The sequence below is a fragment of the Squalius cephalus genome (genome assembly GCF_949319135.1).
Source record: "Squalius cephalus genome assembly, chromosome: 7".
Taxonomy (NCBI): Eukaryota; Metazoa; Chordata; class Actinopteri; order Cypriniformes; family Leuciscidae; genus Squalius; species Squalius cephalus.
The window spans coordinates 18,758,261-18,783,498 of record NC_137128.1 but is presented as its reverse complement, the minus strand read 5'-3'; the positions used below and the strand labels follow the sequence as shown (position 1 = coordinate 18,783,498).

The following is a 25,238-nucleotide window of genomic DNA, read 5'->3' as shown; positions in this document are numbered from 1 at the left end:
TGTGGGACACAGCAAGCCGAGTGCTAGGTGTTGAGGACCAAGAGAAGCAAACGCTTGCGCACACACACTGTAAAAGGTAAATCTCTTTAAAATTAAAACATTATAAAATCCCATTCCACTGTCATAGACAATATAATAAATAGCACATTTTCGTACAATCTACTTGTTGATTATATTAGAGCAAGCTTCAAAATACTCATCTCTTTAAAAAAAAGAAAAAGAAAATAACAAGAAATCAGGATATTCTTAGGAAGGGGGATTATAGTTGATCCATGGGGAAAGAAAGGCATTTGTTAGCATTTTGGACTATTATATATGTATATAAAAACAAAAACAAACTATTTCATTAGTTTAAACCAGCCGCCTCATCCTCTAATAATTATCTGGTTCATTCAAGTAAATGTTTAATGTCACTCAAGTAATTTCAGTCCAAAAAGATAAAAGATGTTTTAAGTGCTCATAGGATTTCATGGGAGTAGGTCTAAAGTGCTGAGAGGTGACATGAGTATGCTGGGTAAAAGCTGCTTCTCTGGACTATTGACTGTCTAATGGTATTTTATAAAGACACGTGACAGCGTCAAGCAAACTCTAAACCAATGTGCCGTTACCCCGACGAAACCGCGCTGCGAGAAATCCAAAAGTCAACAGAGTTTACGTTAAAATCAATCCTTTATAACCGGAGCATCCACATACAAACGAAAGGTTAGCAAAACGGCACCACCTCAACCTGACTTTGGACTACTGAATACCAAACCGCACCGACCCATAACTCTGTCTCTCGCGTGAAGCCATAAACTAAGGCTGTTACAGTCACGCACATACCAAGCTCAAACCTCAACAGAAAAGCAGGAAATGACAGCAATACGCAGCGCTAAAGAAAGAACATGAAATCAGAGGAACATTTTTAAGTGAGCCGAGGAGAAGGTGAAAGCTGGAATCGACAAAAGGAACGAATAACCTGATAGCTATAGTTTTCTACAACAGAACAGTGAGAGCGAATGTGCCGTTGTGTTTTTAGGGTTGGCCTATCAGACGTTTTAACCGTACAGGCGTTTACCCATGTCTGCGCTGCAAGTTCAGTTTTGTCTTATCACAAAGTTGCATAGGTTGTACAAAATAACACAGGGCATTCGCATTAGAAAATATAGTTGAGTAATTTAATAGGCGTTCTGTACTCGTAGAACTCTTTAAAAAAAAAAAAAAAAAAAAAAAAAAGAAAAGAAGAAAGAATCAAATTATCTCTCAAAGTTTGGCAGAAAAAAAAAAAAAATTTCCTTGAGCAAATTTTTTTGGAGAACAGTTTCCAAAAGTCACAGAGCCACTAAACATACAGTGCCAATACTCTGAATTGTCAATATCATACAGCCACGAGTTGGCCATACTCTGCTCTTTAGCTCATGCAGTTTTGGCCTAAACCACCGTTGGAGTGCTGACGTGTGCAATATGCGCACGACAGCGGCGTGGACCTCCGCCCTCTGGGTTTGGAATGATGAACACAGGAACTAATGAGGTGTGTGTGTATGTGTGTGTGTGTGCACATGCGGTGTCGAGCGAGTCTGTATATAACAGTCCTTGTCTGAAGCGTCACGGGTCCGTGTTGTGATGGAGCTGGTCTGGCACCTCACGCGTGGACTACAGCAGTGGATGATGGGACAGGGACAGTCGGTAAATTTGGCTATGCACACATTCAAAGTCGGTCCATGGCTTCCCATAGGCAGTGTCATTTCCTCAGGTCTAATACACAAACCTGAGATGAGGGAAGAAAACCTATTATGAACAACGGGCAGTGAAGGTAATCCTTAAGGTAAATGTTACACCTCCTAAAAATTAGAGCTGCACAATTTGGAGATTTACAATTATTATATATTTTTTTAAATCCAGGTTCATTGTGCTTGTTTTTTAGGGCTGCACAATTTGGACCAAAATTTTGTGATTGTGTATCATTATGGCTATAAAACAACAACAATTACAATAACAATAATAAAAAAAAAAAAATACTTGTTAAATAAAAAAAAATAAAAAAAGCTAAATAAAATACAAAATATCACTATTGTAATATTTCACTGCAACATAAAAAAAGGGTATTTAAAGGGGACATGACATGAGAAATCAAATTTGCATACATACAAGGTCTTTGTACCATTAAAACATCCTGCAAGTTTCAGGCTTACAACATTAACTCATTATAAACAAAGCATTTATTCAGTCAAGCTCTAAAACCAGCTTGTTTTGATATTGCAGAATCTGTGACCCAAGGGTAATACAGCTTTGCATTTTTAAAATAGTTATTTTAATATCGTTTTCAAATTTCCTAAACATTTCAGTTTAGTTTTAGTTCGTTTCATTTTGTGAACACATTTCTAGTTAGCTTTTATAGATTTTAGTTTCAGTTTCAGTAATTATAGTTTAGCAGAGTAAACGGAACACTTCCATTTAAAGACCTTTCATTTCAGTGCGAAACTCTTGTGCAAACCTCTTAATAATAAAAATAAAATGATTGTTTGAGATTGAAAAAAGAACCAAACAAATGCAGCATACAGTATACAAGTAAAAATGACTCAAACTCATTCATATTAAAGATGAAATCTTGTTAAACGTGGTGTATAAGAAAAAGAAATCATATGATTATTGATTATGATTATTCTTTTATGGTTATTTCTATGATTGATGCTTTCAAACGTATTATTCTTGTATTGATCCATTTATGCTTTTTGCCTATTTTATCTTTTAATATTATATACTCATATTCATGTGTTCAATTCAGACCAGACTTTTAGTTTACTTCTACTCACAAATGTATGTCTATTTGTGGGCTAGATGTGCCTTTTTTCCCCCTTTTTTTTTCACTTTCCGTTTTCTGCTCAGTGTGGTATCCTGTCTAATATGTGTGGTAGCTATGTTGTTCGTTATTAAGTTTCACATAAGATGGTTATCTGACTTGGAATTAAGGTGGGTAAGGTCACACATTAGGGCTGGTTCACACAAATCGTTTTTGATTTGAAAAACGTGAGACGCAGGCAGGGGGATGGCTGAAAGGTGCAAGGTATCGAGACGCATCTTTTAAAAGTTGAACTTATTTTAACTTCAATGCCGCGTTTTTAGAAAGTAGTGTCATGCGCGAGACGCTGCAAAAGACGCGAGCGCAACGGTCACAGGCTACATGTCCGTCTAGCGTGTTTAACTAAAAAATAAATAAATAATAAAGTAGCGCAATGGAATGGAAAAAAAACGTGATTTTCCGGTAGGCTGCAGGATGAGAGCTTATTAATTAATCAAAAATAAATAATCGTTTATTTTTATTTTATAATCGTAATTATTTTATTTCAGTTCGTTTTTCAGTAAATGTTGTTAGCTTAGTTTTTCATTTATGTTGAAAATTTGACATCTCGATTTTATTTCAGTTTACGAAAATGGTTTTGACCAATAGTTTTAGTTTCAGTTTTCGTTTACGAAAATAACCTTGCGTCACACAAGCAAATAAATTTGCATATGACTGTCTCTCTAGAGCAAGACATTGAGAAATGTGACCCGTGCTGGCAAACGTAGTCGGAATGCGCACAGGCTCATTACGAGCAACAGGCGAAACGAGAACATTTTTAATTTCTTTAGAATAAGGTTTTCACAAAAATTAGTTCAGTAAGCCTTCGTCTAGCGACCCCAATGCTCCAAATAGCGATTAAACGTCTAAAAGTTTCTTTATTTGTGTTTTCTGAGAGGAGTACTTTTCCTTTGTCCATGAAAATTACCGTTTTTCTCTGCTCGCTTCTCGACGACTGGCGCTTCCTCTCAGCACAAGTGTGGCATCGTTTTAAAGCGCAGCATTCCAGCTTTGTGAATATTCATAGCGAATTCTCGATGGCATTAGTCTGATCCAATGAAATGTGATTTTCAAACTCATGCTGATGTAAACAAAACGACCTTGCTCGCGCTGACTGACAGATCCGAAGCGTGCGCACAGGCGCATCAGACAGTGCGCGATCCCGATATACACATATAGTCCACACAGAATACCAGTAGCCTATTTCAAAATATCTGTGTTGGCGAGTATTTTACGCAAACATTATCTGTTATGTCTTAAGTGAATGTTTAGCTGTTAGAGAAAAACATCTGATGTGTAGAGATCCGTGCGGTACAGTAGGTCTGAATATATAGGCTGTCTGTTTCATCAATGTTAAAGGGGGGGTGAAATGCTATTTCATGCATACTGAGTTTTTTACACTGGTAAAGAGTTGGATTCCCATGCTAAACATGGACAAAGTTTCAAAAACTAAGTTGTACGTTTGAAGGAGTATTTTTGTTCCAAAAATACTCCTTCCGGTTTGTCACAAGTTTCGGAAAGTTTTTTTCGAGTATGGCTCTGTCTTACGTAAGATAGGGCGGAATTTCCTTATATGGGTCCTAAGGGCACTTCTCCGGTAAGATCGCGGCCGCGCGCGCACTCGTAGAACAGAGCAAGAGAGTGAAAGCAGTTCGCCATCAAAGCGCCCTGCCCGGCTTTTGGGAAGTCAATGTCACCAAAGAAGTGTGTTTTTGGTTGCCAGGGCAAGACAACCCTGCACAGATTCCCAAAGAACCCAGCGTTAAGGAACCCGTGGATGGAGTTTGTTTTCCTGAGCATAAACGGAGTTGTGTAAGACATTTCGACGATGATTGTTTTATAAACAAAGCCCAGATCCACGGATTTGCAGATCGTCTAATGCTTAAGGATCGAGCAGTCACAATGATAAAGGTTCGCGGTCGTGCGTTGGAACCGGACGGTGAGTAAAACTGTTGAACAAATGTCTCTGTGTGTTGTCACTAGCTTGGCGCGTTAGCACAGCTAAGCTTCGCCCACAGGGCCCGCCCCCAGCCGCTCGTTTTTTTCCGGAAAGACTCGGTACAGCCTATCTTTCTGTTAAAAATTTAATAAAACAAAAGACTTTTTGGAGATATGAAGGATGCAATATTACTCTATAGGTACTCAAGATTAACAGGAGATTGAGTGAAAATGAGCATTTCACCCCCCCTTTAATCAAACAATCGTGGTATCATGGAAAAAACAGTTGAATACATATTTTTCCTATAGATATTTGTTTTTGACTTTGTGTGCGCCAAATTTTGTGTTATTACCAGGGATTTCATGGTATGATTGCTAGGTGATTTTGTTCTGGAACCTTCAGAACTCGATTTTCTAAAAATTGACTTTCGACTTCGAATGGGTGTAGCTCAGTCATTTTTTTTGTCTGATTCCAATCATACATCATTTTGAAGGTTTTTTTTTTATGAAAAACCTCATTGCGACTCATTTTGCCAGCACGGGTCACACATACAGTAGTTTTACATCACCACAACATAGGCCATTCAGTCGCTTAACGGCTAACATTTGCACACCCTGATTGTGATCATCGACGTGTGATGTGGCCTATGGTGTGGTGAAATGTTGGATGGTTGATTAGATGTTTGTTTGGAGCATTCGGTTTTGAAAATGAGGCGCAGTGTAAAGGAGAGTTCAGAAAGAAACTTTTATTGAAAGATGAAGCAGCCAACTGTATTGTATCTGACAGCAGCTGCATCACAAACTGTAAATAAATTATTTTATTATACTAATGTTTTCAAAACACTCACATGCAATAGTGAGTGGGTATTGATACTGTTTCCCCATGCGGTTTCTGTTTCCTGTCATAACATTTCTGAAAGGAAACATACGGGCGTACCTTAACCCTCTGAGGTCTGAGCTGTTTTCTGGGCCTGGAGGTGTTCTGACATGCTCTGACATTTGTGCTTATTTCTGTTACTTGTGACATTTTCATGGCTAAAGTCTGATTACACTGTATTCAGCACAAACTCTGCTACAATAATATATCAGCAGCATGTATGTAAAAGTTTGTAGTTTTGAGATAATGACATTTATGCGTGGTTTGTGAAAATACAAAAAAAAATTGTCACTGAAATAAGGTCATGAAACCCATACTGATTATTTCTTCACAAGACTTTTGAAAATTGGGTTCAAATTGCCTTTTGAAGGGGAGTGCATGGGGCACTTCTATGATAGCATCAAAAATCGCTATTTTTAAAGTCCCCGTGAACCGGAAGTTGCAAACGACTTTTCTCCAGTGTTGTGACGTATTTCCAAGTGAAACGGAATATTGAACAGAAGGCAGGGTTTTACTTAGCGCTCCTCTCCATCTCTGCTCATAGCAGACTAACGGTTTGAGGGGAGTGGTTAAGCGTTTTCAAACCAAGCCGTCAAACCTACGTCATCAGAAAAAGACGCCATTCCAGACCGGAAGAAACTTTTCAGATTTTGATTAAAGATTACCATGGTAAAAAAAAATTTTTTTTTATATTTACTTGCACGGATTAATTGTTCACCACAAGACTAGTAATATGCGCTAACAAAGTAAATAGGGTCAATTTTGATTTCATGGGGACTTTAAAATGCTAAGAAGGCTCGACACATGAAACTTTGCTCGAAGTATCACCAGGGGCTCTACACATCAACTCGAGCATTGAGAACATTGTTTGTGTACACAGAGTTTACTAAAAAGAACGATTTTGAACAACTCACTGAAGCTGGGTCCGCTGGCATTTTGTCAGTCAAAAATAGTCGATCTCCGAATGCCATTGAACTGACTCTGAATTTGAGTATTTTAGGGTTCCTTCCTACAAGGCTTGCTTGCTACAGTCAGTGTTGACGGTGTTACCGTGTTCAGAAGCAACACCAGTTACATCACTTGCCCACCGCGGCACCACCCCCCACGTCAATTTGAATTATTCATTTTTTTTTATAAAATCATTTAGTTCCGTTAGAGAACACAGACACTACAATTAAAAACTGAGCGCGTCTGCTTAGTAAATCGTGAGCCGAACGAGAGTCGCAGCACAGATCAGAAGCGGGAGTCAGATTTAATTCCACGTCGATTAACCGGTGGGAAAATATCCTCACTGTCACATCCCTAGTTCCTACGCATTTTCAATTTCAAAATTCCACTTTTCCAGACTCAAATTTCCAATCTAATTCCTTCCAATCGATTTTTTAAGACCATATTTAACATAAATGGTTCATACAGCATTATTTTTGGTAAATAGAAGTCATATGTAAAAAAAAATATATATTTTCTGTTTTTCACTGGTCTTCTCAAAGTGATGCAAACGCTTACATGATGAGAAGAAACCTAAAACGCTTAACCTGCATATATTTACCTCGGACACGTGACTGATACTTTAACTGTGGTCTGATGTTGTATCATTGCAAATTCTAAATTTGTAATTTTATATTTTAGAAAACTGAATGGGGCAATAGTCTGGAAAGACAAATATTTGTTCATACTTTTCTCATTACTATTATTAAAGTGTATGGAGCTGCATATTATAGGCTGCATAAATAAAAATGCATTTGGCCGAAAACCGAAACAGACTTTTTTTTAATAATTTTAGTTATAGTTCAGTTAAATTCAATTATTTTATTAATTAATTTTTAAAAATACAAGCCAATACAATAAAATAGCCACACTTTTACTTAAAATAACAAAAATTGGATATAGGCCTATATTCAAATATTAAATATCAATAGGTCTATATTATTTTTCGTTCGGTTCTAGATTTTTTTTTTTTTTTTTTTGACGAGTTATCAAAATAAAGTATAGTCCTACAAAGCTATTATTATCATCAAAGCATGTGAGCAGATTTTTTACACATTACAACTCTAAAATTACAATACTGAAATGTACTGGCTGCCTCAGTTTTCAAATCAATATCTTATCTCTTATATCAATATCTCTTATTTTGACAAAACGGTAAGGAGTTCTTAAAGTTTATCTTTTGTTGATAAGCACTTCTCAATACAAGTACAGAAAGATGGTTTGTCTGTAGCTGCATTTACCGTGAAACAATCCGCTCAGAAAACACTAAAATACGCATATATCTGTTTAATTTACGCTGTATCTTCATATCTTTGCTTTGCACCACAGAAACTCACCGATCCGTCTGATGCACTTGCGCCCACTTTGTCACCAGTGGAGTTCCAGCATACTTCAAAAATGCCACCCGTCCCTCTGTAACTGTTGACTAAAGCACCACTCTGCAGGGGAGAAATCGAGACTCACGTTAAGAACACCAGCCATGCAATGCAGCATACATCAATATATCCGCAACGGAAGACTCATGTAAATCTGAAACTAAGTATTTTTCAAGTTTGAACATACTTGATTGACTAGTCTTATGCCTAAACATCAGAAATTAGTTTGTAGACTAATTTAAATAGGGTGTAAACTGCTAAGCTGAAGTTGCTATTTGGAACATTTTAAGAACAGAATTATAAAAAAAAAAAAAAAAAAAAAGAAGAGATATAAAGAGATTTTCTTAGGGACATAAGGTAATGGCTAACTTTTAAATGTTATCTTTAACAAATCTCTAAATGAATATCCACTTTCATTCTGTACATTAAAATGTTTCGTTAAAATAATTTAGCCTCAAGGAGGCATTAAAGGTGAAGTAAGTGATTTCTGGTAAACACTACTGATATTTGAAATCACCAAAACAAACACCCTACCTAAAACAAACGCGCGGCCCTACCCAAAAGGAACACACCCCTAATATTGGTTCCTCCAACCCCACATTCACGTACACGCTCTATGCAATACAGGCAACGACTATGGCGGAATCTGCATTATCTGTACAAATAACAAGGTCACATGAGACACAGCCATTTTCTAACCGTATACATGCTGGGAACTATATTCTCAGAAGGTGAAGCACTGATACTTGGGGAGTGATTTGCTCGCAGCACCTGAAGAAGCCCCATGGCGAGGAGCAGAGAGTTCGCTCAGAGTTGGAGTAAATCACTCCACAGAAGTAGCAATGCTTCGCCTTCTGAGAATATAGTTCCCAGTATGTATACGGTTAGAAAATGGCTGTGTCTCATGTGACCTTGTTATTTGTACATGCTGTGACTATACAACATGTAAATAGGAAAATGTTGGCGTTATTTTGTCACTTATTGAGAGCAGAATGCTAGCTGGAGCCGTTTACCTCCAGTCTTTGTGCTAAGCTAGGCTAGCGGTGGGTGCGTCAGACAGAGTTACGGCACGCACGGAGATGAAAAGGGTATGTATGGACTTATCTAACTCTGGGGGATACGGTGAATAAGCTTAAGTCCCAAAAAGTCGGCGTGTTCCTTTAAAGTTATATTCCCCTGGTCTTTTCCTCTTCTGTGTTTTCTCTGCCATCTCTCTCTTTCTATAATCGTTCTGCTAATGTCTGTCTTGTTCACTGAGCTCTCTCTCCTCCACAAGTTTATGTGCCCGCAGCCCGATAACCAATATATAGAAACAATATTTACTTAGCATTTTATTTCTTCTGTTTTTGACAATTATAACAGCACTGAACAAACTGTTAAAGGGATAGTTCACTTTGAAATTAAATTTTGGTATGTTTTAGCTTACCTCAAGGGCATCCAAGATGTAGGTGTCTTTGTTTCCGCAGTAGTTTCAATTTTTATATTTGTAGGTCAAACCGTTCTTGTTTGTCAGTCATTTAATGCAGGTCTGTGGTCACGGTCTCAAAGAGCATGCACAGAGAAGTCCAAATGAAACAATTCCCCATCGTAAGTACACACACGAAACGGAAACAAAGACACCTACATCTTGGATGCCCTTGAAGTAAGCTAAAACATACCAAAATTTAATTTCAAAGTGAACTATCCCTTTAACACTTAAAATACTGTAATTTTTGCAATTTCACTCCCTCCTTACACACAAAACACACACACTGTACATATATATATATATATATATATATATATACACACACACATACATGTGTATATATATAGAGAGAGAGAGAGAGAGAGAGAGTTCACTATCACACACTTTTGTTGAAGTGTCAACAAATCATTCTAAACCGCCTGAATAAAAAAACATTACTACTTTTATTTATAACAACAGCATATTAACAACAAGCTAAATGAATTTACAAAGTTCATTGTTTTCAAATGGAGAACATAAAGGACAGGGGAATCTATCAACTCCCCATAAATATAATCACTGATTAGTTTTAAACTACAGTTTTAAAAGGTTTATGTGTTGTAAAGAGAATCGAATATTCGCTGGAATCTGCAAACATTGTCCGAAAAATAGCAGCAAATAGATCATCGCAATTACCGAGTCCATCTCAATTGGCATGTTATCAAAATTATTAATAATGTTTTTGTCAGTCTGGATTATGAAACTACCTCCTGCAGACAGAGCCCTGTTTTTAATCTATGCTTTTACACTGAACTTCTCTCACAGAGATAACTAATTATCTCGATCTTTAGCAACGTGTAACCGTTCGATAAACAGCCTATAGTACCTGCGTGTTCCAGATATGGACACACTTGTCGAAGGAGCCGCTGGCCAAGTGCCGCCCATCTGGGCTGAATGCCACACTGTAGACGGGCTCCTGGTGTTTGGTCAGTGTGTGGATGCAGGCGCCGCGTTCTGCGTCCCACAGACGCACCGTTGAATCAAACGACGCGCTGTGGGCAGAAAATAAGAAGAGAAAAAAACAACTGCTTAATGTGTAGAAACACATACACACATGTAAAAACATCTGAAAATGCAGACATTTTAAATTGAATCAAAATGATGTTTAAAAAAGGACTGATGGTGGCTGGTTTTATGCACCTGGCCAGCATGAGGTTGGCATTGGGATTGTTGGTTTCAGGGCCAGTCGGGCTCCATTTGATGGTGTAGATCTCCTTACTGTGGGCTTGCAGGTCATGAACACACGTGTCCTGTTTCATGCTCCAGAGCTAATGTTCAATACACAACATTATTATAATACACACTCCCAGTTGACAAAGCATACACAATAGAAAACAGCCAAATCATTAAAATAGAGATCATGGCAGGTTGTTTGTAGCTCACTTTTAACGTCATGTCATCAGAGCAGGAGGCCAAGAGATTCCCTGTTGGATCCCATTTGATTGCATTGACTTCATTCTGAGGATGAGGAGTTCAAATAATCAGTGATGTATTCAGTTAAGCATGCTTATTACACGGCTCTGTGGAATACTCGATTCTGATTGGTCAATTGCGCCATCCAGCGGTATGTTACTCCCCGATAACAACCGCTGAAAACAGATAACACAGGCTCATCCGGGTTGCAGCGATATACACTTACTAGGAACGTTTTTACTTCGTGGAAGTTTTGCGTTTGATGATCTAATAAAATATTAAAACAGTCAAATCAATATTGTGTGTACAGTTATTTATTATGCCATCCAGTACCGTGGACTCGCTCTCTCATTTCATACAAATTTTGCGACGATTTTTTGTACACTGTTGGATTATGAGATAACAAACAGGTCCGATTTTAAAACGATTTCAAATCAATATTTCTTATCTCCATAATTATTTGTGTAAGAATTGGTATGTAATAAGTGTAATAAGTGGTATGACTATACCAGATCCCTTAAAGGAGCTGTATGTAAGAAATGTATTTCAATTAATCATAAAATGGCCCTGATGTGTCACTAGACATTAAGAAATCATGTTCATTTCAAATACTTATATCACTGACAAAAGTAGTACAGCCAGGATATTGTCATTTAAAAAGTGAAGTTGCAGCCCTCAACTGATGTTGATGTTGTCATGTTGTGTTTTGGCCTGAAGCGCCGCCCTCCACCTATCCACCAATCATGAAGTCAGTAGTGTTTCGGCATCCGGGTTGCCAGCTCTGCTCTAGTTACCACAGCTGCAGCTACAAACTGCAGCCTACGTTCCTGCTGGATCCTGCAGCCTATCTGGCAACCTCGAGTCAGGGGGGAGGGGGAGGGGATACACAGTAATTTGAAAGTGATTGCAGTGATTGCAGTACCAGTTTTGGCCACAATCTTACATACAGCTCCTTTAAATGTCTGTCTAGTTTGAACTCTCCGCAGAAGCTTAGCGTTTAAAGACCTAATAATATATTTAGACTCAGATCATTATTTAGTGTCTAATTATTTACTTATGTGGCAAGTAGCTCTGTGGAGATCATGTGCTAGATACACGGAGTGCATAAACTTAAAATGCGTATCTTGAATGCAGTGTAAGTCGCTTTGGATAAAAGCGAAAAGTCAATATTACATTCTCAATAATTGTATTAAAAATTTTTTTTAGGTTTACTTCATATTTCATACACAGGAGAAACTGTTGCAAATGTGTATCAAATGCTTAATAGTTCCCAAAAAATATTAAGCAGCACAACTGTTTTCAACATTGTTAATAATCATAAATGTTTCTTGAGCATCAAATGTATTTGAAGTACATTTATTTTAATCATCATTGTAATGCATTTCATGATGTATTATTTCAACCATAATAAAATTGTTCTTCAATAATCCTAACTTCCAAATAAAATCAAGTATCATGTTACGTAGATATGTATTTTTATATATGCAGTCTGCTTTGTTTTTGCCGCCATCATTTTATTCATTCAAAATGTCATTGAATGTCACTGAAGAAACCAAACGTTAATAATAAATCTATACATTTCAACATTTATTTATATAAATTTATTTGCTTTTTATTCTTGATTATAGGGCTGTCAAACGATTAATCGCATCCAAAATAAAAGTTTGTTTACATAATATATGTGTGTGTATGGAGTATAATTATTTTCTATATATAAATACACACACATGCATATATATATTTAAGAAAATGTGTTATTTATATATAAAATATTTATATATAATATAAATTATATATAATATAAATATATATACACAGTATATACATGCAAATATTTCTTAAATATATACATGCGTGTGTGTGTATTTATATATAGAAAATAATTATACACCGTACACACACATATATTATGTAAAAACAAACTTAATCGCGATTAATCGTTTGACAGCCCTACTTGATTGAAACTATTTTCCTAAATTAAAACATTTAGTGTCCAGAACAAAGGAAAATCAACAGAAATTTTTAAAACATGATACATAAACATGCATTTTTATTAAATGTTCAATAATTAGATTTCAAAACATTTAGTTTTCCTGACTTGTTTCATACGTCAGGCTTTACAGGGTTACGATGTAACTTTTAGTATTTCAGGACACCAAACAGTCAATGCAAAAAGTAGAATAAGCAGATATTGATATTCACTATATTGGAAATAGTAATATATATCTGATGTAAGTGGCTTACTGTGTGACCCTGGAATGTTTTGACTGGTCTGTCCTGGCCCAGCTTACACACGTGAATGCACATGTCCGTGCTGCAGGAGGCAAACGTGTTGTTGCTCTGCCAGTCCACGTCCAGAGCCGGAGCTGCAGGTGACAAATGCAAATCACATCACACACTTAATGATTCTTTTGAAATGAGCTTACACATTTGGATGACACGACCATCCCGGGTGGGGCTTTAAGGGTGTGTGTTCACTGTTCACACTTGGCATGTTTGTTTCGATTAAAACGAACTCTGGTGCGATTGCTCTGTTAGTGTGAACGCTGCCGTCTGAACCCTGGTGCGCACCAAACATCGAGACCGCTGAAAAGATGTGACTCGTCCGCTTTCAAATGAACTCTGGTGCGATTCGAATGAAATACGAACACATCACGGACCAAAGACATGTAAACGAACCAAAAACAGGAAGATGAGACCCTAAAAATACAGAATGCTCAAGCAACCCTGTTTTTTTCTTGTCATATTCGTGATGTTTCCCATCACAGTTCACTACAGGCATCAAAACCACGTCTCCTCACAGCAGGAGGAGTTTGTGTGTGTGACGGAGGAATTCCTGCTTTTCCTGTTTTGACTCCTTTACTCATTTTATAAGCTCTTCTCGAGCTCTCAGCTGGTCAAAATACCATCATATGTAGCTACACACATACAATGAGCGCATTTATCCCAAAACACAGCATTGTTTTGGATGTTTCTGTCGCGAAATAGGCAATACGTCATAAAAGCTGACCAATCAGGTTGTGAATGTGTCCCTATGCCTTTAGGTTCGGTGTTAAAAATGGCAATCTGAACGCTAAGCGGACCAGGACTAAATGTTTGCTTTTTTGTTGGTCCGGACCAAATGAACCAAGCGAACCGAACTACAAGTGTGAACACACCCTAAGAAAACCCTAGCTGCTCTTCGCACCAAAACTCTCTCTCTCTGAAGGTCCTTCAGGTCACATTACAACTGATATGACTGCAAAATCCTGTCATGTGTAGTTTTATTAACATGTATTGATTGGTGTATTAAAGTGTTTTCCCCTGTTCTCAACTGGATTAGCAAGAACGTCAAGGTTCGTTGAGGGAAAATGAATGTCCTGCTTGTGGTCTTTTTCCTTACTCACCAGAATGGAATGGAAATTGCTGTTTGGCCTCTCCTGTGTGTGCGTCCCAAATAATGGTGGTCTGAAAGGTGCACATTCCCATTAGCATCTCAACTTCATCACATCAGCTTATCAAGACAGAATATGATGACAAGCATACGATTATACTGTACCTTATCAACACCAGCGCTGAGAATGAAATTTCCTTTCTTGTTCCACTTTAAAGCAAATATCGGACCTTTGTGCTGCCCCAGTGTACTGGCAAGATTACCTACCAGTTACGGGACACTGATTAGATGAACAGGATTTTGAAGTTTAATTGATGTTAGCGATAGAGTTAATGAAGCTCACCATCTTTAGTCCATATCCTTGCAAAGCCATCATAGGATCCTGTCGCTAGGAGTGTACCTTCACTCTGCCCAACATCAGAGAGAGAGAGAGAGAAATCTGAATTTGAATAATTAGTTTTGTCTGTGTAGTGTGTGTGGAGAGAGGCTCATGCAAGCAGGGTTACAATGATTCATAAGTCCCAGCACTCACATTCCAGTCCAGTGAGGTGACGTCTTTGTTACTGGGTACGTCCTGCCCCCCCTCCCGAATGCAGTGGCGCAGCACCAGCTGAGTGGATCCTCCCGCGCTGCTCTCACTCAGGTTCCAGATCCGTGCAGTCGAGTCTCCCGAGCTGATGGCAACAACCAAACGCAGAGAGAATCAACCCATTTGAAAAGTATTATGCAGAGACAGGCAAAGCAATAATTGTTTCAAAATTCACAGGTTTAACCCTTAAATGCATACCGGAACGTCATTCACTACCCTCCCCCTCATTCATTTTTTTAAGTTAGACATGAACCTTCTTAGTATTTCTCAAATCTATTCAGGTATGTAATAGTTGAAGTATATTTTTTTCTGCGCATCAATTGAGTCTCTGATGACTCAGTAAGTGCAATTCACCTTTATTCCTCAAGATGGCAATGTCTGACAAAGATGGCGTAATCGATCAATATTGATTTTGAAGACAGAAAATGATAGTTTTGAGAATATGGTTGAATATGGTATGCTGAATGTACTGGGTAAATGAGCTCAGACCAAGTTCCACAACGTAATGAAATAGGCTATCCTTTATTTTATTCTTTTGTAATTGCTAATAAAGCATTAAGAGAGATTTGTAATACTGCGGCAGATAGAGAGCCACCTAAACTAAAAATGAGCAATACATTTGTTACATTATTTATAAATCTTTGTTAATGTTAAATACAGCTGTTCATTGTTTGTTCATGTTAGTTCAAAGTGCATTAACTAATGTTAACAAATACAACCTCTGATTTTAATAACGTATTAGTAAATGTTGAAATTAATATTTACTAAGATGAATAAATGCTGTAGAAGAATTCATGTAGTTCATGTTAACTAAGGTAGTTAACTAATGAACCTTGTTGTAAAGTGTTCCTGATATAGTTATAGAGCTATATAATAGATATAGATCCAGGTTTCTAAAGACCCGATTATGTAATAATAATTGGTGAAACATGTATGCATTAAAGCAGTGGTCTCAAACCGGTTCCACGGAGGGCCTAGTGTATGCAGGTTTTCTCTTTTACCTTGAACCAAACTGATTGAGTAGGTCACTAATTGGTTAAGATCTCCCCTCACCTGGTAGTCTAGGTCTTAATTGGGCACTAATTGAAGGGAAAGACCAAAAGCATGCATACACTAGGCCCTCCGTGGAACCGGTTTGAGAACTCTGCATTAAAGGGTTAAGCAGTAAACTCTGTCTTTAGCTAGAGACTGACCCAGATGCCAGGAGGTCGCTGACGGGGTTCCAAGCACAGATGAAGACCTCAGACTCGTGGCCCCGCAGCACCATGGCTTTACTGGCCGGGATCTCCACCGCCCTGTCCACCTCCATCATGTCTGAGTGGTGGTCTGGCAAAGGAAGAGGCAGAGACACTTTCAGCGCTGTGTGACATTCATGCTAAACCAAACTGATACGCATCATTCCTTTATGTAAACGAGCAGCCATGGTGCAGCCACACAGGGTCGGAAAAACATGGTCTGTGTTATAGTCTTCTTAAAACCTTGTGTTGCCAAATGTATTCAGGGTTAGATTGTAACAGCCAGTTCGCAGCAAACAACCAATCATGCAATAAATGGCGCTTGCCTTGTTAAATATTCATATGCTTTGTATAGTCTCACACTCTTTCACCCCCAGTATTTCATTTCAGCCTTCAAGGGAAAAATCTAAATGTGATAACTGGAGTGAAGAGACTGTTTTATTCAGGTCAGTGTAGCTACTGTTAACTAAAACTACCAATATATAGTTCTCTTTAATTAAAAAAACTGAAATAAAGTCAAATATAAATGTTAAATTAAAAAACCTTTTCTTATTTACAAATGTTTTCTTGGCAACTAACTGAAATAAAATAAATAGAAGATATAGTAATATTGAAGGAAAAAACTTAAAACAAAGAAGACAAAAGCACATAACAAAATAGCCAATACTTAATTATAACTGAAAATATAAAAATAAAAGCTAAATCAAAATATGAAAAAAATCAAAAGACTAAATAATACTAAAATAACACTGGTTGAGGTCAGAAAGTGATAAACTGATGGTGCAGTCAGGAATATAAACATGACAAGATGTTCATTTAATTAGGTCACGTGCTGTGTTCCTCCAATCAATGATATTGACACAGCAAATATGCAAAGAACATTAACCTAGGGTTTACAAACGTGCAGTGTGAAACCTCAAAACGTGAAAATCCAGGATTAATTCCCAACCCTAAAATTGATTCCTAAAGATTGAACGGTGTAATTTATGGTAACACTTTATTGTGATGGTCCACTTTAGACACTAACTTTGCAACTACATGTCAACTAACTCAGAGTATTAGTAGACTGGTAGGGTTAGAATAAGTTGACATGCATTAGTTAAAGTTAAACGCATTAGCATCATCACAATAAAGTGTTAGCAGATATTAAGCAGACAGTCTAATACTCAAATGTCTGGTAGGTGACATGCAGTTACTTATAGTTAGCAGAATGTCTATCGAAATAAAGTGTTACCCAATTTATTTTTTGTGACCTCAAAGTCACAGATCGAGCTGTTTTACGGTCTTAATGGTATTTCTTTATGACAGTTCTGTTTTGACAGTACTATGTAGGCTGTGAGCTTACTAGACAGCGTGTGGGACCCGTTCTCCTCTCCATTAGCCGTGTTCTCTCCGTTCTTGGCAGCGGAGGCCGTCGTGGCGCTGGAGGCGGTGGCGGCAGCTTGTTGTTGAGCCAGCTTATCCTTATAAACCTGCTGCCTCGTCTGCACCACGTCTGGCATCACCGCATCAATCAACGACAGCGACTCGATCGGCCGCCCATCAAACAGCGTGCCGTCCTGAGAGCAAAATCAAGTCAGATCGAGCATCTTCTCGCACGTATGACGGGGAAGCTGAGAAATGTGATACCGGTGCTGACCTCATTGATGCTGACTTCAGCCTCCACGTACTGCAGGCCTTTCTGGATGATGGAGATGAGGGCAGCAGGGGGCACCAGAGCTCCGTTGATGTTGGACTGGCTGATGTGGCTCTCTATGCCAAAGGTGAACGCTGAGTGGGAGAAGCCTGCGGGGGAAAAGAAGACCATTCTTGTTACCATTTAGGAACAACAAGTATTTCTGGATAGTGAGGTCAAAAGTATTGGCACTTTGCAACCAAGTCAACAAAGAAATTGTAAAAATGTTACATAATCGAGAAGTCTTTTTCTGCATTACTGACCCGATATGGTTGACTAACAGGCGTCTGATTTCAAACTGGGGTTTTAATCATTTAGCAGACGGTTTTATCCAAAGCGACTTACAATTGAGAAATACAACAAGTGATTCATCTAAGACTAATAAATAAAAAAATGATAAAAACTACAGACGTAAAAAAAACTAATAATAATACAAATTACTAATAAAACTATAATAGTATATAAATGTTACAATAACAGTTTTTAAATGCGTAATTGTGCATGTTAAATAGTTCAACTAAAAATAGTTTTTATAAATGGCACTGATATTAGTTCTGACAACTGACATTTCCTTTGGTTATTAAACCCAGCACATAAAAACACTACATTTTTACATTTCCTGAAGAACACGTGGATGATATTTCCTAAAACACACTGTCAAGATGCTGCCAGGGAGTTGCTATTGTCCTGAGTGTTTTTATGGTGCACTGGCCGGTTGTTATGTGGTTAAACCATTAATTAGTTCTTTGGAAATAAACATGGCAGGACAAAAAACAAAACAAAAAAAAAACTACCCGTGCATGCGATATGAAACAGGATATTACACAGAGCTGTTAACTGAAGTGAAGAGGGCTGATGAACATACACACCTGACTCTTGCAGGTATCTGTACACCAGGAAATTGACCTCATCACTGCTAACGCTCATCTTGGATCCTGGGTGAACCAAGAGGTCAGGGCGAGAGTGGAGCCTGGAATAGCAAAGACATGTTTTCTGTTACTGTTCTTCACAAACAGCATATAGAGCATCAGAACAACTCTGGACACAGTATAGCCTACACCACTGCTCAAAAGGGTTTTTTTAATAAAAAAAAAATACTTTTATTCAGAAGGAATTAATTAAATTGATCAAAGTGACAAAAACCACTACAAAAAAATTTCCAGTTAAGTAAATGCTGTTCTTTTGAACTCTGTTCATCAGAGAATCCTGAAGTAAAAATGTATCATGGTTTCCACAAAAATATTAGGCAGCACAACTGTCTTCAACATTAATAAGAAGAAACTTATATTCTAAAACAATTTTAAAAAACTCTTTTTACGGTCATTTAACAAAAAAAAAAGTCATGCACATTACTTAAATTCATTGTATGTAAGGTTGAATACATTTTCACATTTTTGTTCTTTTTATCATCTATAATTTTGTGAATTTAATTTGACCTGCCGCTTTTTAACTGTTTTGATAAGGTAAAAAGCTGTGTGTGTGTGTGTGTGTGTGTGTGTGTGTGTGTGTGTGTATGTATATATACACGATTGTTTTGTGTAAAATGAAGGCTGCGATTCTCCTACGATTCTGAAGAGGGGGAGGGGGGGGGGACTAGAGGTTCAGACAAAATGTTCATTAAAAACATATTACTGTGAACTAAATTTAAATAATTATTTGAATTTCTTATTCATAAAGACTTATATCTTCCACGTTTGTGAATAAATCTTTTAAGTCAATGATTCAATGACAAACACTTTTGTAAACACTAACTTGTCGCCACATCCTGTCGTAACGATAAGCAATACAAGTGTCAAAATCTTTATACCCAAACTATAAACTTTTATCCTCTGTTATTTCAATTTTTGTATTGTAGCACATAAATAATGATAACGAGTGGTTGAAAGGACTGTTTTTCATACTGCACATTTACATGGCAGCTGCTCTCTCCGGATCAGCGCCAGTGGCAGCAACGCAGATTTGAATGTTGCAGTGTGATGATCGTAATTTCAGAGGATAACCAAAGTCCGTAAGTTCTTTGGTTTAAACAGTTTCACATCGCAAGCGTCAGCGGAACACGAGCAACACATAATATATTTTAATTTATTTACATAATATAACATATCATTTTTTTGGAAGCCGGCATCATCGGTTATTTCTTAAAGGAGAACTCCGGTCAATTTTAACATTGAGCTCATTTTTTTGTACATTTGGAGTGCTGTCAGTACAGAGAACAACGACAAAAAACGGTGTTGCCTACACCGAGTTATTCTATTTTTAAAATTTGCACCCTGTTGACTTCAATGGGGCAAGTACTAAACCTGCTTTTAGCCTCTTAACATCCTTGATGTGTCATTACAAGTGCACAGAAAATGTGACTGATTCCTTCTGAGTGAACACGAGTGAGTCTGACTTCAGTAGATGTGAAAGATATGTATAAAAATGATGTTATTTAAGCCAGCGCAAATACCTTTGTTTACATCCTGTTTTTCGGTTGAAGTCCAAAGTAGTCGATTGCAGAGTTCACACGCATAGGTTTAATACCTATGATCACGCGCGTGAACTCGGCAATCGACTACTTTGGACTTCAACCGAAAAACAGGATGTAAACACAGGTATTTGCGCTGGCTTAAATAACATCATTTTTATACACATCTTTCACATCTACTGAAGTCAGACTCACTCGTGTTCACTCAGAAGGAATCACTCACATTTTCTGTGCACTTGTAATGACACATCAAGGATGTTAAGAGGCTAAAAGCAGGTTTAGTACTTGCCCCATTGAAGTCAACAGGGTGCAAATTTTAAAAAGAGGATAACACGGTGTAGGCAACACCGATTTTTGTCATTGTTCTCTGTATTGTCAGCACTCCAAATTTACAAAAAAAATGAGCTCAATGTTAAAATTGACCGGAGTTCTCCTTTAAGCCTTTTGCAGCATCTCGCGCATGACACACGACGTCATAGTAAAAGCAACTTTTTACAAAACGCGTCTCCTGTTTTTAACTGCCAAAACGCGTTGTCTCAGTCAGCCGCAGTTATGGTTTGACAGGTATTGCAAATTACCTGGCTCTGATACATTATCTGTACAGTTTAAATTAAATTTAACATTTTATTTAATATTCAACACTATTGATCTGCCTGCATTGACACCATTATATGAGAAGAGCTGGACAATGACAACACTGTCTTCTCCAGAGAGGCTATATATATATATATATGAATGAACTATATTAAGAACTTTTTTACAACAAAAATGAAACATCACTGAACTTACTTAAGCTGGACTGTGACGCTATTTTCTGGAAACAAACTTTGTTGCATTATTTTCCTGTTATCTCTGTATTCTGTATTGTAAAAAGCGCAATAAAAATAAATGTGACTTGACTGTATATATTATATAGAAATATTCCCAAAACACAGATCTTGGTTTTTTTTTTGGTCCTTATCAGTCTATATGGGATGATTTTAGGACACCATGAATCATGATGATGGACAGAGGCCACTGGGCAAATTTGGCCAGGATGCCGGGGTTAAACCCCTTCTCTTTTTCTGAAGGACATCCTGGGATTTTTAATGACCACAGAGAGTCAGGACCTCGGTTTAACATCTCATCCGAAGGACTGTGCTTTTTTACAGTATAGTGTCGCCATCACTTTACTGGGGCGTCAGGACCCACACAGACCTGCTCTTGGTCTCCTTAAACAATATCTTTTGAAGCAAAGAGAGAACTGAACCTAAACTTCTTGACTGAACTTTCTCACAGAAGCCCCATTTGAGCCCTGGGGGAATTTTCCATCCGTTTGCTCACCGCTGGAAAGAACTGTTAAGACGCTACACTGAAGGGACTGATGTCGTGATGGGAAACAAGAGTTAAAGAATTAAGTGTTAGACAAGAGGAAATGATGCATGTGTACTCATTCATTCAGCTGCTTATTTCGGTCTTTAAGCCTCCTTCACAGTCTTATAAGCCTTCACGTACAACAGCAACCCATCATATGATAAGAATCCCTGTTGTTTACGACGTGTCAACAGGTTGCCAATTCACAATCAAATAAAACAGGCTTATACAACTTAATGAAAAGGCTCTTAAACAGTGCGTGAGATCAGACTGGCTAAATGTCTTCACTCGAGTCTTTACAATAAATGATCTTATCCTACACTCATAATAAATCACACAATCCAGTACATTTGTTTTCTGAAGAAAAAACAACAACAATTTGATGATCTGATCGTTCCGCATGTCTAAAGATCATTCATCTCAACAGCAACAGCGGTTAGAGCCGGGTCACACAGAACACGTCTTCCCATTCCGCTGTGTTACTTTCCCATTGTTTTTCAATGTAAACATGTTCCAGACCGTTGCGCTGGCGTCTCACGTCTTTTGCAGTATCACGTGCATATAACACGCCGTTCTAAAAACGAGGCGCTCAAGTTAAAATAAATTAAACTTAAAAAAATATATAAAAATGTCTCTAGACTTTGCTTCCACCCACCCCCCCCCCCCCCCCCCCTCCCTCCTCCCTCCTCCCTCCTCCCTCCTCCCTCCTCCCTCCTCCTCCTCCACTACTTCACTCACCTGCAAAAATGTGTCCTGTGTGTGAAGGGATTTTGCAAGCTACTTTTTAAATGCAGTGTAGGATATTTCAGACTTCATGCTGCTTTACATTTTTGGAGGGTAAAATTTAAGACATTGATGAATTAGAAGGATGTGGCACTGACTCACCATGATACCAAGTGATATTTAGATGTTCATACTCTCGCCATCCATGGGAGCACAGGCCAATCTGCCTGTCAATAAAACATTGCATTAGTTATAATCAGATTTACAGTCAGCCTCCCCCCCCCCTCCCCTCCCCCTCTATAATTAGTCAATAGTTTAACAGAATACAAGTGTAAAATAAATGCTTGTTGACAAAGCAAAAATTTAGACTTGACTAAGACCAAATTTGGGGGGAAAAATTGCCCCAGAAATTTGGCAACTTTCCAGGTTTGGTAATAACTTTAACATTCCCGGAAATAACCTAATGCACCACAACTATCCTATTCATGTTTCGAGCACAAGCATATCATTTGAGAAAGAGTACCCCAATCACAGTCTTTCATTATCAATGCTCTGAAAGGCCATGATCTTTCTAAGAATGGCACCACTCTCATGCAACATCTACACATGATGATGATGATGATGATGATGATGATGTGCATTTTATTCTAAACTCTAATCTTATTTTATTATTTTTGTGTTTTATTTTGTCTCAGCTTTTCCTTGCAGCCCCATTGGGGTCCCGGACACCAGTTTGAAAACAATTCCCCAGTTTTTTTCTCTGTAACCATTTACAAAGCCGGCAAGTGTATGATGCCCAGTGTTGCCAGACGTACTATAATTTTGACCTCTGAACGATCAATAATGAAAAAAATCCCATAATGTACTATAATTTCAGAATTTTGTGACACTTCAAATGATGGTCGTTGTAATCATAGGGCTTCTATCATACTCATTGATCTAGCTGTGGATCCCATGATTGTGAGGAGAACGTGAACGTGGTGTTACGCACGCCTTCCATCTTTATCTTCTCATCCAATCATCTTGGAGAATGACTCTCTCTCTCACAAGTTAATGTTTAACAATAAAGTATTTTTCAGGTCGTGTCAAAAAGTCATTGGTCTATAAATAGCTGTATTCTGTACGTTTGACTTGTGTACATTAATTTTCTTCCAAATATGATCATTTTGAGCTTCTGATACGATACTTAAGACATTTCCAGTCTGGCAACACTGATGATGCCTAGCGTTCGGATTTAAAGCAGTCGCGCAGTGTATGAAGAAAGACCCAGACAAGTTCATCTGTTACAAAGCATCTCTTACTGAGGACACAAAATCCCCCCTTTTAATGATCAGCTATCATGAAATTATGCAATCAACTAAAAGTCCTTGTACAGTCTATAATAAATAGACAAATATAATACATCACTTCTGTAAAAGAGCAAATATATCTGCTAAATGCATCTTCATGGTTAAACTATATGTGTAATTTTGTTAATTGACTTAGGTTCATTCTGTTCAACAGATCTATTCAATTTGTGTCTACACATAAAAATTAAACCTTATTTCAAGATTTAAGCAATTCAACTAACAGTAAACTTCCATTCAACTGAATTTAATAACCCTTATATATTATTCATATTATGAATTAATTTTAATTGAGTAAAAAAACTACAGCATAATATAACAGTTTGTAAAAATTTTAATGGAACAAGAGAATGGACCATATGTGATTCGTATTCATAAATAAAATTAAAAAAAATTAATGAAAATGTTTAAAGTTAAGATTAAGAATTGTAAAAACTCATAATTTATATATATATATATATATATATATATATATATATATATATATATATATATATATATATATATTGCGATGTAAATATGCGGATATTTGTGTATATATATATATATATATATATATACACACACATACATATATAATTATAATTTATAATTATAAAAAATGAGCTTTATTACTCATTTAAAATTATTAATTCATAATATGAAAGTACTACTCAATTCAACTTGATGGAATTTTATTAATAACTGAAATGCGTAAATCTTGAAATAAAGAAAAAAAGGTTTGTGTGTGTGTGTGCATTCACGTCTTTACCAGTAAAATACACAATTACCGTTCCAGAGTACTTATAACAAGCCATTTAATTAAACTAATTAAATGCCTAATGTAATTACCATATTTACATCGCAAAAAAATTATCTGATCTGAACATCTGTCATGCTAACTCTCCACCGGAAGCGCAATTACAAGTGATTCGATTTTGAGCTCACGGCTAAATGCGCATCGTGAGCAAACGTCACCGGAAACAACAAGACTTCCCGAACAAGTGCAAAAATGAGCGATTCTAGTTCCAGCACGTGGCCGCTTCCATAGCAACGCAGCTAACTAGTCGGTTAAATACAAGCTAGTTGTTGCCAACGTCCATCTCGCGTGCACACTGCACACACAGCGCGAGGAACCTGAGCGCGCCCATCCCCCACCGCGCGCGGCCACACGCCGTGCACTTTCACTCTGCAAAATGAACACTTTTAACGAGTTATAAGCGCACTCCAGCTATCTAAAACACGAACGGAGACTATAACCGTCAGTTCGTGCATAACTAGGTGCTGAGGTGTGTTATAATGGGCGAATGAGAGGCTCGTCTTACTCGTGCCGATGCTTCCACTCTCACCAACCGCTAGCTTCTGAAGCTAAAGTGCTGAACAAACGTGCCACAGCGCCGACGCAAATCCGGCAGAAGGGTATTCCTCGACCTTCCCACTCCACAATCTTTCTTCTGTCCTGGAGTAATATCTATTTTCCTGTAGTCTGTATTAAATATAAAGGAATAGAAGAAACATTTAGCAGCTTATGGCCAGCCAAGCGCTTCAGAGGAAGCCGACGGCCTCAGACTAGCAGTAGGGC

The 25,238-nt window shown here is 37.6% G+C and overlaps 1 protein-coding gene across 2 annotated transcripts; it reads right to left on the bottom strand.

Moving 5' to 3' along the window:
• Positions 1 to 486: 486 nt before the first annotated feature.
• On the bottom strand, positions 487 to 25,238 carry tbl1xr1b (TBL1X/Y related 1b). Of its 2 annotated transcripts, XM_079877089.1 has the most exons (16): positions 24,982 to 25,238; positions 22,494 to 22,558; positions 18,658 to 18,758; positions 17,753 to 17,898; positions 17,459 to 17,672; positions 16,072 to 16,204; positions 14,822 to 14,963; positions 14,633 to 14,696; positions 14,455 to 14,552; positions 14,303 to 14,363; positions 13,161 to 13,282; positions 10,887 to 10,961; positions 10,644 to 10,771; positions 10,330 to 10,495; positions 7,958 to 8,059; positions 487 to 1,747 (listed from the first exon to the last, which is right to left on the bottom strand). In XM_079877089.1, exons 3-16 carry the CDS (start codon positions 18,713 to 18,715, stop codon positions 1,721 to 1,723), a joined length of 1,536 nt encoding a protein of 511 aa, XP_079733215.1. In that variant the 5' UTR covers positions 18,716 to 18,758; positions 22,494 to 22,558; positions 24,982 to 25,238; the 3' UTR covers positions 487 to 1,720. The 2 variants fall into 2 exon arrangements, with proteins under 2 accessions (XP_079733215.1, XP_079733216.1); XM_079877090.1 differs by lacking the exon at positions 22,494 to 22,558 and having other exon boundaries at positions 24,982 to 25,222.